Raw genomic sequence first — 16,756 nt, 5'->3', positions numbered from 1 at the left:
AACACTGTAAAGCTAAATTTGATTTCCATTTCCATCAAACTATTTTCCCTGGGTAATTTCTTAACTCAGAGGAGCAATAAGGAGGATTCAGAGATGTTCCCTTATAAAAGTTTACCATAGTAAAAGCACAGTGGGGAAAAAGCATGCAAATATGGTAACGCACAGGTAAACATTTTAAAGCTCAGAGTTATGGTTAATCGTATTTAAAAAAAAAACAAAAAAAACATGCCAAATCAAGGCAAACTATGGTAAATGCATAGTATAACCACTGGGAAACTACAGAAACATTGTACAACCTTACTGTGGTAAACTTTTACGAGGGTTTCTCATGTACAGCATGACCCCTCTTTCAACATACTGTAGCTGTTTCAGGAAAAACAGGATATGTACCCCCTTGAGTTACTTACAATATAAGAAATACAGAGGCTTGGTGAAAAGCAAAAGAAAAAAGTACTTTTAACACAACTTTTCTCATGTGTACATTTCATAAATGTGGATGTTTTTAATACCACTGTTTTAATAAAATAACCCTTTGACATTGAAACGGCAAATAGCATCAAAATCCTTGACTGTTTTGTTGAGTTGAATTTTATGCTCTATTGTAAACCTTACATTTTGCTGCCTTGCAGAGTCAAACTATTTGACAGTTTGGGATCCCTTCTGCTTCCTAGAAGAACCTTTAGGTCTGATTGTTGTTCTCTGTGAAGTACTGAACTTCACTGGCTTTTGCACCTGCTTGGGTTTATGTTTGCCCTTTGATTTATTCACATGTGGCACAGATGTTTTTTTCTTGATTTTGTTCTCTGCTTTTGATAAAAAGTATTTTCTTGTTGTCTCTGGAGGTTTGGGATTTGTTTTTGGATGAGTTCTGGGTGCGGTTGTTTTAAGAGCTGGCTTTTTGGTATAGATTTTCCTTGTAGGTTCCATTGTTGCCAAGGTGGTAGGTCTCACGGTCATAGACCTGAAAGTAGTTGTAGCAAGTGGCTTTGTGGTAAATTTCATCTTTTTTGGTGGTACCCTAGTGGGTGGATTGTTGTTCATGTCCAAAACTGTCACTGTCAGAAAAGAAAGAAGGAGGTATTTTTTTAGCAAACAGTGCATTAGCATCAAGTACTGGAAAACAAGTTGACAGAAAATTTCATGTAAATGGTGTCAGGGCATAAATGGTTATTTTACTGCGGCTTTTGGGAAACAAAATGCAACGTTATTTTTCTAAATCAAATCTCCTGTTAAGAAATGCTACCGCACATTATCAAAACTAGTTCACAAGACAGGAGCCAGGCCTGTGAAAAGGGAATAGTTGAATAAAGAGACTAAGCACTTGTGACTTCAGCAACAGAATAGGGGTTTCCCCTTGCCTACTCAGAGAACCACCCTCGCTGAGGTGAGGCCGAACTGATCAACCTCCAAGGCCGGGAAGCGAGGTAACTTCCCCCAAGGGGAAACTAAGGAAGGATAGAGGATGAACGGAGGTCTCCCTTTCTTACTGAGACTTCTAATTGAGAGAGGTCAGACTCAGCTGACGCTCTGAGGCCGCATGGAGAGCCTTGCGATCTATGCAGGGAGAGCAAAAGCACTGGGAAAGAAAATAAAGAAATAAATACATAAAGAGGGTCAGGGGTCTCTCCCCGCAGCTGTAAGAGCCACCTTCGATAAGCTGAGTCAATGACTAGCTCGAAAGTTGAGCGCAAGCTTTGTTCTCCGAAAAGAGAGACTGGCACAGGTGCAAATGAATAGATTTAAGCAAGAGAATGGAAAACTAAATGTAGCTGAAAATGTTTTGGCCAGAGGTCCCCTCTGACCAGCGGGAACCTTCCTCTCGGAGGGCAAGACGACGTTGTCGGCCTCTAAGGTTGGCTTCACTTGCGTCCAGAGGGGACCGTTGCAGAGATGACACAGCAAGCATGACAAGAATTAGGGAGCTGGCTAAAGTTTAAATAGGATGACTGACAGATATTTTAGTGGGATGACACAAGGCAGGAGCCCCAGCTCCAGCCCTCTGAAATACACGAAGGTTCTACCAACGCAAGGTCCACTTAAAACTCAGATAAAGGTATGGCAGGTTGGGATTGAGAACTGTAAATCCTTTTACCAGACAAATTTGTTATGCAGATGGTCACATAGGCTGAAGTAGGGGTAGTGAGATATATCATTAAAAATAAACTTGGAATTGGAATTAGTAGCACTGGCACTTAACCACAGCACATTAAAAAAAATAATTTTTTGGTTATAGCAGAAGAATGTGGCTGAGTGATGACCACAATACCAAAGGTGCTACTGTACCTTTTAAGCACTGTAGTATATTTCAGATATTTAAAAAAATGTTCATGGTAAAAAAATAAAAAAAATTAAAAAAAACTGAGGAATACTATTAAAGGTTCTATTTTTGGTTGTGATATAAAGCTGTGTATTTTGGAAAGCAACAAAGAAATAATAAATACAGTTTGGTAGATATCCTAGCAGGAAGAGAGTTCGGACATCAAAGCATTATACAAGAGCCAAAAACAACTTGGAGAGATGATGCAGTGACTTACGTGCTTGGGGCACAAACGGTCTTCGTTTCCCTTTCACTTTCACAGGAAGAGGTTTCTGTTTACATTTTCCCGGTGGCGCTCTCCTATTAAAAACAAAAAATGTATAGCTAGAAGTAGCACAAGTATAGCTTTTATTTATCTCAAAGTCAGAAATAGTCCTGACCAGCCAGTAAGAACCAACCGCAAACCAATGTGGAAGGAATCTGGAACACCGAGCAAACCAGGAATACTCAATGACATCTACTATAAAAAGTGTTGCTTAGCTGGATATTTGGAAATACTGTCTGTAGTTTTTCTTCTTTTGGGTTTTTTTTTTTTTTTTAAACTAACTGCACCTTGCGATATCCCAATTAACACACATTCAGTTTGGAAATCCTTATGAATAGAACAGCAGCTTTTAGGAACCGCGTGTACATGTCCCCAGCCTATCTTTGGCTCAAAGTCAACTTTACATCTCTTTGGTCTTGTACTCATCAGAATTCAGTGCAGTATATATAGCACATCAGGTACTTGTTTTAAAGTGAAAATATAAAACACAAACCTGGAAGGATCAATAAACTTGTAAATTGTTCCATATGGAGAATAGGCAGTTGGATGTGAAGTCGACATGAAGTACAGCTCCCCTAGTAAGTTCAAACACAAATGGCTCATTTATATTGGTTTAATATCAAAGTAAAAATGTAAAAATCACAGCTGCAGTGTAACTAACCATTCAATATGAAAATGGTTGCATACATTTAAAATACATATACATGCAGATTCATGCTGTAAACAACTCCCCTAGAAAAAATAACATTAATAATCTTTTTTAATTTTGTTTCAGATTACATGTAGATAGTAGACAGTAACAGGTGACAGAAACACGTCATGAACAAAGTGTTCAGTGTCCTATCTAACTGGAATAAAATAATGTGTTTTTTATTTATTTTTTTAAGGTGCATTAATCACCCTGTATATATTTTTTTCTTAAAAGGTTTTACTCTATTAAACTTAGATTTAGTCTTTTTGTTATTCATGTTTACTATAAACTCAAAATGAAGGTATTTCCATGTATGTAATCCAGCTTCGCTTGGGCCAGATTAGACAGTGCTGGATTACACAGTTACTGTAAAAAATCTAATACTGTACCTAAAAAAACATAAAATGACAAAATTGCCCTTTACTATAGAATCCATTGCCTGTTATTCTAATGGTTTGTCACCTGCTTCATCTTCCGCAAAGGAGATAATAAATTTGTGGTAATGATTGATCAGTCTGGGAAAAGAACAGGTTTGCATTTGACCCATGCAGATCTTTTTCTCCTTCCAAGTTCCAGTCTTCCTATCTTCCTGCAACGCCATAAGCCGACTAGATGAAAAATAAAATCTCATATTTTAGGATGTATTTGTTAGTTGAAGATAACACCTGTAGAGGTTACTGTCATCAGCATAGCTATTGTTTTAATCCATTTATGTGTACAATCAAGACTTTAACCATCTATTGCCATAAAGCACCTACAAGAAAGAAATTGAAACTCCCTATGTATAATAACTAACATCGTGTCATCAATTAACTATAATAGTATATATAGTATGTATATTTTTATAATACTGTTATGTATATTATTCAGTATATTATCAAATTTCAATTTTGTTTGTGTACTTTTCTCTTACTGTTTGCAATCATTCTGAGTGGTGAGCCAAGAGCTATTTTTAAAATGCTTACTCCAGTCTTTTATTTAACTCCTATTTTTTTGGATGGAGAAAAGCTCCCGATAATATGGCAAAGCTAGAACCACACAACTAGGCAATACAATACAGGTCTCCCAAGCACACTTAAGTTGTTTGTTTCTCATTTGATAAACTTCATATGATTTTTATTTTTTCTGTTAAAACATAGAAATCAATTTAAGACTATATTAGCAAGCTCCAGTACCCTCTAGCACACAGCAGTTTATTGTCAGCAAAACAAAAAGAAACTTGATCCAGTTGCAAATCACTTGCTGGCTCTTAGTTTTACAGACACTTTGTCTGATCTAGTCGATGTTACAAATATCTATGGCAGGCAACAACAACTGAAGAACAGCCCCTAAACTCAGGTAAAAGCACCTTAGCACAGACATATTCTTTTCTTGAGGTTTTGCAATAAGAATCTCACTGAATGATTTCAGACATTATAAAAAGGTAAGAGAACGGTAAAAAACAAATAACACATTATTTTAGCTACTTAGTGTTTAATGATTCATTTTTGTACCTTTCTTATACCCTTAATGTGTGTGTTTATGATGTTGTGTATGCCTAAATGCAAAGCAAATGAATCTCATCAACTTACCCAGACATGAAATCACCAAAAATGTACAAGCCGTTTAGATTTGGTGACTCGCATCCTCGGTACACGTACCCTCCAGTAACAGATTTGCCAATCTTGTGACTATAGGCAAAAATAGGAAGGATGTCATCTGTCAATTAAAAAAGAGTAATACATTTACTGTACAAAAAACAAACAGTTTTTTTTCCCCAGATGTTTTGGGTAGGTTTTAGGTAGGCAGGTTGACCATACATGTGAAAATGTGTGTTTGGACGGGAATAGAAAATCAATGTTGCCTAAAACCCTTTTCAATGGGCAACTGAAATTTGTATTTAAATATTAAAAATAAAATTGTGATTCCTGATTTATGCCTACCTGACCATCAGCAGCCCTGTCACAGCTTTTACAAATCTAAAAATAAAACGCTTTTTGAATATATTTTACTGTAGTCACAATTTAAACTGCATATACATGAACAGTATATATTAGCATAGTTATATTATGCTTTACAATCTGTACTTCACCATATTTTCTTATTATTTTGTGCTCCAACACTTGCTTATGCTTTTACCATATTAAACTAAAGAGACATCAGGAAATGGATCAGAGAACAAAAAGTACATTTTCTAAAATTTGTCGACACACACACACACACACACACACACACACACACACACACACACACACACACACACACACACACACACACACACACACACACACACACACACACACACACACACACACACACACACACACACACACACACACACACACACACACACACACACACACACACACACACACACACAGTATTATGTATTTAACATTTGTTTTTATTCACAGGGTTGTTGCACAAACTTGTCCTGAAGGGACTGTTCAGTGTGTTCTCAGCAGCTTTATAGTGTTTCATCTCCAATGATTCCAAATGTCATAGAGATACTGCAGGGTACTCTTGGTAATGCGGCCAGTTTCTCTATAAAGTGCATCCAGTAAAAGCACTCCACATGGAGTGCAGGATGTGCCCTATAGTCTGGGGATCACAGGTTCAAGTCCAGGCTATGTCACAGCCGACCATGACCAAGAGTTCCTATGGGGTGGCGCAGTGAGTCAGCAGGGGGGAGGTGCAAGCAGTGAGCCAAGGATACAGATAATAATTGCCCCACTAAACTGGGGAAAAAACCAGGGTAAAAAATTGGAGTCAACTAAATTTATTTAAAAAATAAGTGGCTTACCCAAAGATGAGTTGTGACACAGGTTAGCATCATAGCATTCAAATCCCTCTTTTGCTCGCCAGCCATAGTTGCCTCCTTTCACTATGAAGTCAACCTCTTCATATCTGTTCTGGCCCACGTCACCACAGAATATCCTGCCTCTTCCATTGTGAGAGACAGGGTCCCCTCGATCCATTGAGCAGCGCCACATGTTCCTCACTCCATAGGCATATACTTCAGGACGGGCGTTTTTATCGGACCTGAAGGGGTTATCTAAAGGAATTCTATATGGTTTTCCATACGAGTCAGTCCCATCTACATCAATCCGTAACACTTTGCCTAGTAGTGCACTCCTAAACAGAAAAGTGAAAATGAAATTTTGGAATCTATAGGTGTTAATGGTTATTTCCTATACAAACAGCAAAACAATAATGTGAAAAGACACTGGGATATTGGGAATTAATATTCCAGCAACACTTTTACATATGAGTTATAAAGTTAACTTACTTGTTTTGAGCATTCCCAAATTTCCCAAAGGGGTCCCCAGCTTTTCCACCATCTCCAGTAAAGACATACATGTAGCCATCCAGACCGAACAGGAGTTGTCCACCGTTGTGATTCGAAGCAGGTTCCTCAATCTCAAGAATTAACCTGTCAATTGAATTGCACTTTTCTATCAGAATGCATAAAAAAAAAAACATTTTGGATTCATGAAATACAAAATTACAGATGTATCAAAGTCTATTGCAGAAGCAACAAGTTGTGTAACATAAGTTGTCCATTTTTGGAACAATCTTTTAAGGATTTAAAATGTATTAAACTACAATTTTCTGTTGTTTATGTTTTTATTGCTGTGGTTTATTTCTTTATTAATGTGAATGTTTATATAAAAAAAGAATGGAACAAACAATGTATGCTTGTTAATATGCATATGTTTTGCTGAGTGCAAGATTAAATTATTGTATAGTACCAATAATGAACATGCAATAATAAGGGACTATTTGTTATAATCTATACTTAATAAATCTCAATAAGAATAGAACCCATAGATGAATGTTGTCTTTACTATTCACTTTATCTACTGTGCTGTAGAACTAGGAAAGTTCTGTGTGCAATGTGAGCTAGCAGGGATGCAGTTCATTCTAAGACAGTGGACTCCAACCCTGATCCTGGAGAGCCCCTTTCCAGTAGGTTTTATAGGTGTCTTTACATCATCAGTGGCTAAAGATCTGGAACACCTGTTACTCTTGACTAATTAAGCCAATAATTAGTTCAGTTAAGTAACAGAAAGATTGGTTGAAATGAAAAGCCACAGTAGCTCTCTAGGACCAGGGTTGAAGACATAATGCTCCCACTGCTGGTTCAATCTTGCTATTTCAGTTTTCATGATGCAACCTTTATTTGACAAGAGCCAATTGGAACCACAATAGTGTATTATAAAATTAGATTAATCTACCATTAAAACTAAATTAAGCCATCAAGTGCTTTGCTTTGAAATAATAAATAGTCTTATTAAACCTTTAATTATACACTTACAAATGTTTACCTTTCAGAATTAGGATCGGCTTTGTTCATATCCAACGACGATACCTTGAACTCAGTGATTCTGACCTTTTCTACCTGGCTCTTGACTAAGACAGAATAGTAGACAAAGAATTTGCCATTGTTTTTGTATTTCGGATGAAAAGCAAGTCCCAAAAACCCTCTTTCATCTCCTGCCCAGGGGGTGGTAAATACTGCCGCACTGAGGTTCAAGAAAGGCTCTTCCAATCGGCTACCATCCGGCAAGTAAATCCAAACGAAGCCTAGCTGCTCCGCCACAAACATGCGGTGGGTGTTGTCATTAGCATGCAGCATCAACACAGGGTTCCTCAGACCATTAGCCACTTCGATCAGGCAAAGCTGAAAGCAGCCTTTGGAATCCTGCACCACAGAGCCCAGATTGCTATTGAGATCTGTGTTTTGTATCACATTAGGAAAGCAGTAGTCTTGGTCTGGCAGGTTCATTAGATTACAGAATTTATATCGGTCCTTCTCACAGGACTCCCGAAGGCTCTTGTCATCAGTTAGGAGTGTGATGACTGACTGGCATTTAATGTGAAATTCTGAGCAGTAGTTGAAGCACAATCCTGGGAGGTTTCTCACAGGAGTGTATGGGTCCTCCGCATCAAATAGATGAGCAGCATAGGGGGAGCACTCCTGCAGAACACATGAGCCTGTTAATGGACTTGATGACGATTTGCCTAGTTCTGGTTAATACTTGCTGCTTGTGAGAGGAGGCGCTGGATACTGGGAATATGAGCTTCTCCAGACAGCATATCTCAAGGTTGCCATAGAAGGGGTGAGTGAGCACTTCAGTCTCTATTCCCATCTGATTTTGTTGTCATACATACTACATTGAAACATGCTATCCAACAGCCTTTATTCCTCTTTGTGGGTGCTCAATAAAGCAGGCCAAATTTGTTATATAGTGTAGGTAATGAACAACATGTGTAAAGTGCATCCGTCACTAGCTTCTATCAATGGTTGTAAATAAATAAAAAAGTGCACATTTCCTGTTGTGCTGCTGGATTTAACTTTGACGCTTTGTAGTTATTTGTGCTTGATACACTGCCATGTGCCTAATGCATTATTACATTATTGTCACTTGTAGCATTCCAATTAAAAGGTGTTAGCTACTAGTTACAGCCTCCTAATATACTAGCAACAAGGAATGGTTTAAAAGTGATGCAACAACTTTTAGATGGCAGATACATTTTCTTACAATGTAGTCTACTAATAGCGATCCATTCGCAATTGTACACCGAAATACCGTTTCAACTCTTCCCGCTTTTCTGTAAGTACTTACCTCATGCAAGTTTGGTTTTGGCCTTCCACTTTTTATAATTTCTTTTTTTGTTGCAATCCTGAGTTTTGCCATTTAGATTTTGACAAGAGTTCATGCACCAGTCAGTAATCAGTCAAGGAAGATTCAATTATACAGCTGCATGCCTTGCCTATGTTCTCCAGTGCATTGCCACTATGAAGTGAGGTGCACACTGCGTCGCGTTGCCTAATCCTGGTCCGTGGGACCCCTGTGTCTGATGGTTTTCATTCCAACTGAGTTTTCAATAACTTAACCAAACCTTTAATTGGACTAATAATGTGCTTAATTAGACCTTTTTAATTGTCCTCAGCTCCTAAAAAGTTGCAGATATCAAGTTACTTATAAAATTGTATAGTTACCTTGAAATCTCCAACTGTTTAAAAGCTGAAAACAATTAAAAAGGTCTAATTAAGCAAATAGTTCAAATTTGAGTCTAGCTAAGTAATTGAGAGCTCAGTTGGAATGAAAACCAGAAGAAACAGGGGTCCCCGAGGACTGGGGTTGAAAACTACTAACTTAAACTGATATGCCTTTTTTCCGTCGCCACATCAAATTCTTCAATTAACTAAAAATAGACGGTTTCTTCTGCTTCTCAATTTAACCTAATTCCTATAGGACTCACCATGTTTTAATAAAAATTAAAAAAAAAACAGAAGCAATCTGGGAAGATTTTTTTGGTCACGTGTTTTCTTGTGAGAATATACTCATTTCCATTAAATGTATGAGTATTAATGTATCTTAATCTTTGAAATTTGGTACAATAATAGCTACATTTATGCGAACGAAGCCTGTTTTCATTGGGCAAATCACATGTTTTTCTTTTAAACGTTTCCTTTTAGCGAATTAACAGCTCCAATGAAAACATATGTGCACTTAAATGTGCCATGTGGTCTCTCTCTCCCCAGGTTTCTCTTATTTTCTATATTTAAGACTAAGGTCTGCTTTACATGCCTATGGGGTTCCTTGGGACTCAGATGTATGTCCTCATCCTTTGATAGACTGGCTGGTGACAGACAGCTGTTCACCAGGGACAGTCTCAACTATCTATGGACACCTGCTAAAACAAGCATGTAATACTCTGCCAGTTACAAAAAAATGTAAAAGCTGGGCTTTTCTCCTGATTGGGACGATGTATGGAACAATACGTTTTTAGCTTCCAAGAACCCAGCTCAACAATTAATACACTTTAAACTTATCCATAAAGCATATGCTACTCCATACATACTTTTAAAATTCTGGCAGGGTTAACTGCAGCCAAGAAATCAATTTTACGGCTTTGGATAGACCCTATGCCTCCTGTGATTGCTACCTGGCTCTTGGACTTTAGAAGCATTGTTTTTTTTGGAATGCTCCACAGCCAGGATTAATAAGGCACGTGTGACAACTATACAGGCATGGAGAGCAACTGCTGCCGATTTGGCTACACTGATGTTTAAATGACATGGGCTTCCTTTCCATTACCTTCATACTAGCTTCATTTTATTTTTAGATAACATTATTGTAGTAACTTTTTCTTAGTTATTTTATTATTTTAAGGTGCAAGCATTGGCAATGTTTATGTTATTTTTCTGTTTGTTTTTTTCTGCTTTGTTTCTGTTATTAAAAAAAAAAAAAAAAAAAAAAAAAAAACAATTGATCAAAAAGTGCCATGTGGTGTTCAGATCAAGACCACGGTGTGCTTGTAAAGCTTAAATGAACAGCTTCCCTCACCTTTCATGAAGGGGGGGGGGGGGGGGGGGGAATACCCAATAAAATCAAATTGAAAACAACATGATTTCATAAGATGCTGAAAGTATGATGCAAGTGTTAAATAAACATTGGATCCTAAATCAGTGTCTCTGTAATATGCATTCCCTGAAAGGGGATCATAATGTTCCACATTAAGTTTATATCATAAATGAATTATTTCCACAAATAAAATTGACAGCTAAACAGTTCATGGGCTTCTGACTACCATGTCTGAACATATCCACCAAGCACATATACATTACAGCACATGTCCTAAATGCGTATCACTCTTATATAACTGTGCTCTCTTTTTGTAGAGAAGGTGGGGGCAGACCAACATCTCTAACCCAAATCCCAACACTACAGTCATCAACATAGTCAGGGTTACCAAGTAATCTGTCAGAGGTAAAGGTCTAATTAATTGTATAAATAAACAATTAATTGGGTCAGAATGTTGTATATGTGTTATGGTAAAAGTCAGAATCTGGTCAATCTTACGTTCTACTGGTAAATATCAACATTTAAGGTGGTAAATGTCCAAGATTATAAAGAAATAAGTTGCTTTTCATACATTTACCGATTAATCTTATGATTTACCAAAGCTTTTTTGTAAATACAGGTATATCATCAAGGAATATATTTTTACCTGCATATAAAAATGGTCAATTATAGGCCTACATGTATTTCTGCATATAAATTTTCCTTTAACATAAAACATTAATGTTGAACAATATATTTATTTCTGTATACACGTTTTTCATTAATAAATAACCATTAATGAGCTTACAGTTATGCACAATTGAGAACTAGTTCCACACTGAACAATACTGTGCTCCACTTATGTAGAACAACCAACATTCTGGTCAATCTGCAAATAAAACAAATGAGAATGGTGTTGAAGGATATCGTACTCCAAATACATAGCCATCTGATGAAAACTAGCAAATAGTTAATCCCATTAAATCATTTAGGACCTTTGTTTTTTCAACAGAAAATCACACTTTGGTTAGGACACAAAACGCCACAAACACAGGCAGTGAATAGATATACAGTATATGAATTTACATATTGCAGCACTTTGTGGCCCTTTGAGCTACACAGGAGTTCCCTTTCAATTCGAATGACAACTATTACCGAATGGGAAGAGCCTCTCTGACCATCAATCTCTGAGCAAATATACGAAAGCTGCCCTATCAGTGCCCTGCTGCTGAAGAGGGAGGTCCTCACAGTAGCACATCGCCATTTTCTCTCTCATCTCTCTGAGACAGGTCGTACATTGCTTTTGCTTTTACGTACTGAATTTGGCTAATTTGTTGGACCGCAAATTAAAGATTCATTCACGGTAAAAATTGTGCTCAAGCGTGTCTAAAAGAGTGCCCTTGCTTTATTCTCGGTCAGTTTTCTGGCTAGAGCTGGTTTCGACCCCTCTGAAGAGATTAGTGAGCGGCCATTGCTCTTTTCACCACACGAGGCCTTGTGTAGTTGTTACACCATGTAAGAGCTGTTGTGGACCGACCGCGGCGCATCTCGATGTCGACCTCAACGTGGAGCAGATTTGGAAGAGGTTTCGTCCGGCACAAGTCGACCTCTTTGCCACAGCCAAGTCCACTCATTGCCCCCTATGGTTCTCTATGGAGAGAGACAGGGGTCCCCTGGGAGTAGATGCGCTAGCTCACCGCTGGCCACAGGGGCTATTGTATGTGTTCCCTCTGCTACCATTAATACCCCTGACATTAGAGAGCACAGGTTCTGCTGATTGCAACCAGATGGCTGAGATGCCCCTGGTTTGCTCTCCGCTCCGAAATGTTGTCGGATTAGCCGTGGCAGCTCCCACTGCACAAGGATCTCCTGAGCTAAGCGGAGGGGCTATTATGGCACCCAAACACAGCCCAGCTCCAACTCTGGGTCTGGCCATTGAACGGAGCCATCTATTCAGACAAGGTTTGCCAGATGCAGTAGTAGAAACACTACAGTCTGCTAGGGCGCCGAGCACTAGAGCCCAGTACTCATATAAATGGAAAGTTTTCCAAGACTGGTGCCTTGCTGAAGGTCACGATCTGGTGACTTGCCCGTTTGAGAAGATATTAACCTTCACAACACCTGTTTGACGCAGGAAAATCTGCGTCCACTTTGAAGGTATACCTGGCAGCAATATCAGTGTGCCATGACAAAATTGACTCGATGTCCCCTGGGGCACATTTCCTGGCAGGGCAATTTCTTAAAGGGGCTCTGAGGCTTCATCCTCCCATGAAAAGTATGGTCCCCAAGTGGGATCTAGAACTGGTACTGCGGGCCCTTATGGTTCCCCTATTTGAGCCCATGGCGTCAGCAGAACTGCGGCCTGTTTCATTGAAAGTGGCATTTTTAATAGCCATTACATCTGCTAGATGAGTAAGTGAGCTTCATGCACTGTCCATCGATGACACATGTATGGCTTTCACTGGAAGTGACTCGCGGGTAACATTAAGAACAAATCCATCCTTTTTGCCAAAAGCGGTATTCTCATTCCATATTAACCAATCAGTGGTTTTGGAAACTTTCAGACCTCCCCCACATGAGTCAGAGGAGGACTGTAGACAACACACACTATGCCCAGTTCAGGCTCTGCGCTGTTACTTGGATAGGACGGCATCCTGGAAACAGTCCAACCAGCTGTTTGTCTGCTACGGGTCCCGCTCTAGTGGTCAGGCCTTATGGAAGCAACGTCTAGCGCACTGAGTGACAGATGCGATACGATTGGCATATGAAAAGACAGACTCCCCGTTACCGGGGGACATTACGGCCCACTCTACCAGGGGCCAGGCAACTTCGTGGGCTTTCCTTCATGGCGCCTCCTTAGATGAGCAATGCTGCTACATGGACAGGTAGTCAGTGCGTTTTTACCGCCTTGATGTGACAAACCGAACAAGACCCTCTCTGGGCTCTAGAGTTTTGCAGGCGTCATGCCCTTAGGAGTCATGTGGGCTCTGTTGCTATCGCCGTGGGGCTGTACTGTCGGTAATCTGGAATCACGACAGCTTTGGTACAGCTTTCCCATTCGGTAATGGTTGTCTGTTGAATTGAAAGGGAACGTTAGGTTATTACCATAACCCTGGTTCCCTGAAACAGAATGACAAGCATTACCTTTCGAGGTCATGTCCCCAGCTGACCTCTGATTTCGAAAGAAAATGGCAATGTGCCACTGCGAGGACGTCCCTTTAGCTGGAGGTGGGTGGGACTTCCCCCTCACAGCAGGGCCCTGATATGGCAGCTTTTGTGTATTTGCTCAGAGATTGACGGTCAGAGAGGCTCTTCCCATTCGGTAATGGTTGTCATTCTCTTTCAGGGAACCAGGTTTATGGTAATAACCTAACGTTATGGTAATAACCTAACGTTACAATGCGCAAAAGCCAGACATTTGGTCATTTGAGGCACTTGGTTATTCTTAAGATGTACCGGTAAATGTCAGAAGTAAAGCGTTATCGTGTTTATTTCGGTCATTTACCGTTTTGCTTGGTAAATGTCGACATATACCAGTAAATCTTAAGATTTGCAAATATTTCGGCATTCACCGTAACATATAATTAATCTGTTAATTATTTTTGGAAGACACTAAACAAATGTTTCGAACAAAAACCTAATTTATTTTTATTTCAGCAGTACATTTCCACCACCAAGATGCTTAAAAATAAAAATAAAAAATAATGATTACTTAGCACTGTTCCATAATCTGTTTAACCCTTTAAGGTACAAGGTACACGTGTCTCACAAATAAAAACAATGCTAACTCTTATTTTTGCAATGAAGTGAACGACACAGGGTTTAACATTTACTGAAAGTTTGGCGCTGGTCACCGAAATGATCAGTTTCCTCATGATACCTGAGTCACTCTCAAATACATTTTAAAACGAGCCCGTTTGAACAACGCTCAACTCCTTGAATACCTTAGGGGGTTAAGTTTTCTTGGAGGCTCGTGATTGTAATATTTCCAGGTGCTTTTGGCACAGGGAATTGATAGGTTTTAGTAAATCACACAGAGCTGATTCATTAATGTGCTGGGAAATTAAACATAGGTCTTACTTATGAACTTAGTTTCAAGAGTCAATAATAGCCTGAGTACTTACAAAATAAACATTTGCGGCTGGTTTTACAGATCCCGATTAGCACTAGGTTAGCTTTACTTTACCTAAAATAACATTAGGCCAAGGCTTGTGATAATTGGTGTTCATGAAACAAGCCATAACATTGGTCACAACACATTGTTTATGTTTAAAAACAAGTGATGTAATGTGCATTTTTAATAACAGTATACCACAATTAATTAACAGAATACATAAATGTAGATAACTAAAATATATCCAGTTATTGTGCCTAATTTTGAAGGAATTATTTTGCAGACGTTTTCTGACTAGATTTATATTAAAATGAAAAATACTACTACTACTGCTAATAATAATAATAATAATAATAATAATAATAATAATAATAATAATAATTTTTTTTAGCATAAACTTTTTTTTTAAAACGTCACAGGAAACGTATTTAACGAAGAACAAAACTGCGTGGCTCAAATCCAAAACTCAAAAAGGCACCAAACATGTTCAATAGAAGATTACTGTACCTGACAGAGAAGGTCTTTAACGAACCCACCACACAGTTCGTGCCCCTGGATATCAAAAACGTCCATGATGTCCCAGTATCTCTCGGCAACGGCATCGTCTTTGTTCTGATCACAGCACCCAAACTTACCATACTGAGTGCAGAACTCCAAATGATGAGGTGGTCTGAATGGGGGTCGGTAGTCTAAACATTGGGGGTGCCCAGATGATTCTTCCACCATCAAAAACAACAAATAAATCAAAAGCATATACTGAGATGATTGGGAGTAATGCAGCTTTCCAATCGGTTTGACTAGCCTGGCCCAGGGTGATTGAGATTCCTTGCGGTAGAAGACTGCATTCTTCTTTGGGTGACCTTGAGGATCTTGTGCACTCATCTCGACTTTATAACTCAGTCAGAACGCAGTGTTTGCTCTAGTTCTCAATGAAGTGTTTGTGGGCTGGGTAACACCACACGCTGTCAGTATTTCACACGTCACTCAAAGAGCGCACTTTTGAATCTGCTTATTGTATTTGAAAAGGTTGTAGTGCCAGACCACTCTGTGTGCGCATTTGTAACATACTCTCAATGTAAATATACTGTATCACTGATTTTTTTGCTTTGTTTTGTTTTGTTTTGTTTTGCTTTTTTACTCCAGGTCAAGTAATCTGAATATGTAAATATTGAATAATTCATGTGACTAGACTATCCTGCTTTAATTTTACAGAAATAACTTTCAAACTGTCAAATTGCCACACAGAAACCACAGTTAGTGAACTAAAAATGTATGCCATTTTCAGTTCTCAAAGGTTAAAAATTGGTGGGAAATAATGCAAAAGGAAAGACTAATGTAAAACAGTAATAATAATAATCATAATCATAAAATATGTAATTCTACGCATGTAACGACAAAGGTAATAGTAGTTTTCTGCAAACAGAAAAATTATTATTATTATTATTATTATTATTATTTATTATTATTATTATTATTATTATTATTAAAGCATTAACACATTACAGGGTGTTCAAATATGATGCAATATCCACACGCCTATAGGGTGTTGTTTGGCATGATTCTGAAAACATAGGCAGTTTTTAAAAAAAAAAAAATATTCATACTTAAAGAACAAAACATCATAAATGAAGAACAATTTGCATGCAGGTGCACTGTAAAAAAACAAACAAACAAAAAACTTTTGTCAAGCTGCCAGTCCTTTTACCTTCAAATTAGGTTCAGAACCATAAACTACTTTAACAGTCTCTTCTGTTACATTTACAGCAATTCACATTTACATTTTATTGGGATTTACCATCAAATAACTGTTATTCTATATTTCAAGCATTTTCAACTGTCATTCTACAAAGAAATACTTTCAAATAATGATTAATTCACATCAAATAATGGTTTTATTATGTATTTCCATTGTTTTTCACTGTCATTCAACAGATAAATCATTCTAAATGAATGGTTAATCCACATAAAATAACAGTTTTTGTCCATGAAGTTCAATGCTTTAAACCCATTAAAAAAAAAAAAAAAAAACGTGTGT

General features: G+C 38.1%; 1 protein-coding gene across 1 annotated transcript; it reads right to left on the bottom strand.

Annotated features, from left to right (window-relative positions):
• Window positions 1–536: 536 nt before the first annotated feature.
• Window positions 537–15,511, bottom strand: hhipl2 (HHIP-like 2). Its single transcript, XM_041249328.1, has 9 exons — window positions 15,229–15,511; window positions 7,581–8,233; window positions 6,542–6,685; window positions 6,056–6,387; window positions 4,845–4,971; window positions 3,736–3,881; window positions 3,076–3,157; window positions 2,535–2,617; window positions 537–1,055 (listed from the first exon to the last, which is right to left on the bottom strand). Exons 1-9 carry the CDS (start codon window positions 15,472–15,474, stop codon window positions 637–639), a joined length of 2,232 nt encoding a protein of 743 aa, XP_041105262.1. The 5' UTR covers window positions 15,475–15,511; the 3' UTR covers window positions 537–636.
• Between the last annotated feature and the right edge of the window lie 1,245 nt (window positions 15,512–16,756).

This window comes from Polyodon spathula, chromosome 5, assembly GCF_017654505.1.
Source record: "Polyodon spathula isolate WHYD16114869_AA chromosome 5, ASM1765450v1, whole genome shotgun sequence".
NCBI lineage: Eukaryota > Metazoa > Chordata > Actinopteri > Acipenseriformes > Polyodontidae > Polyodon > Polyodon spathula.
This window is presented reverse-complemented; position numbering and strand designations above follow the sequence as displayed.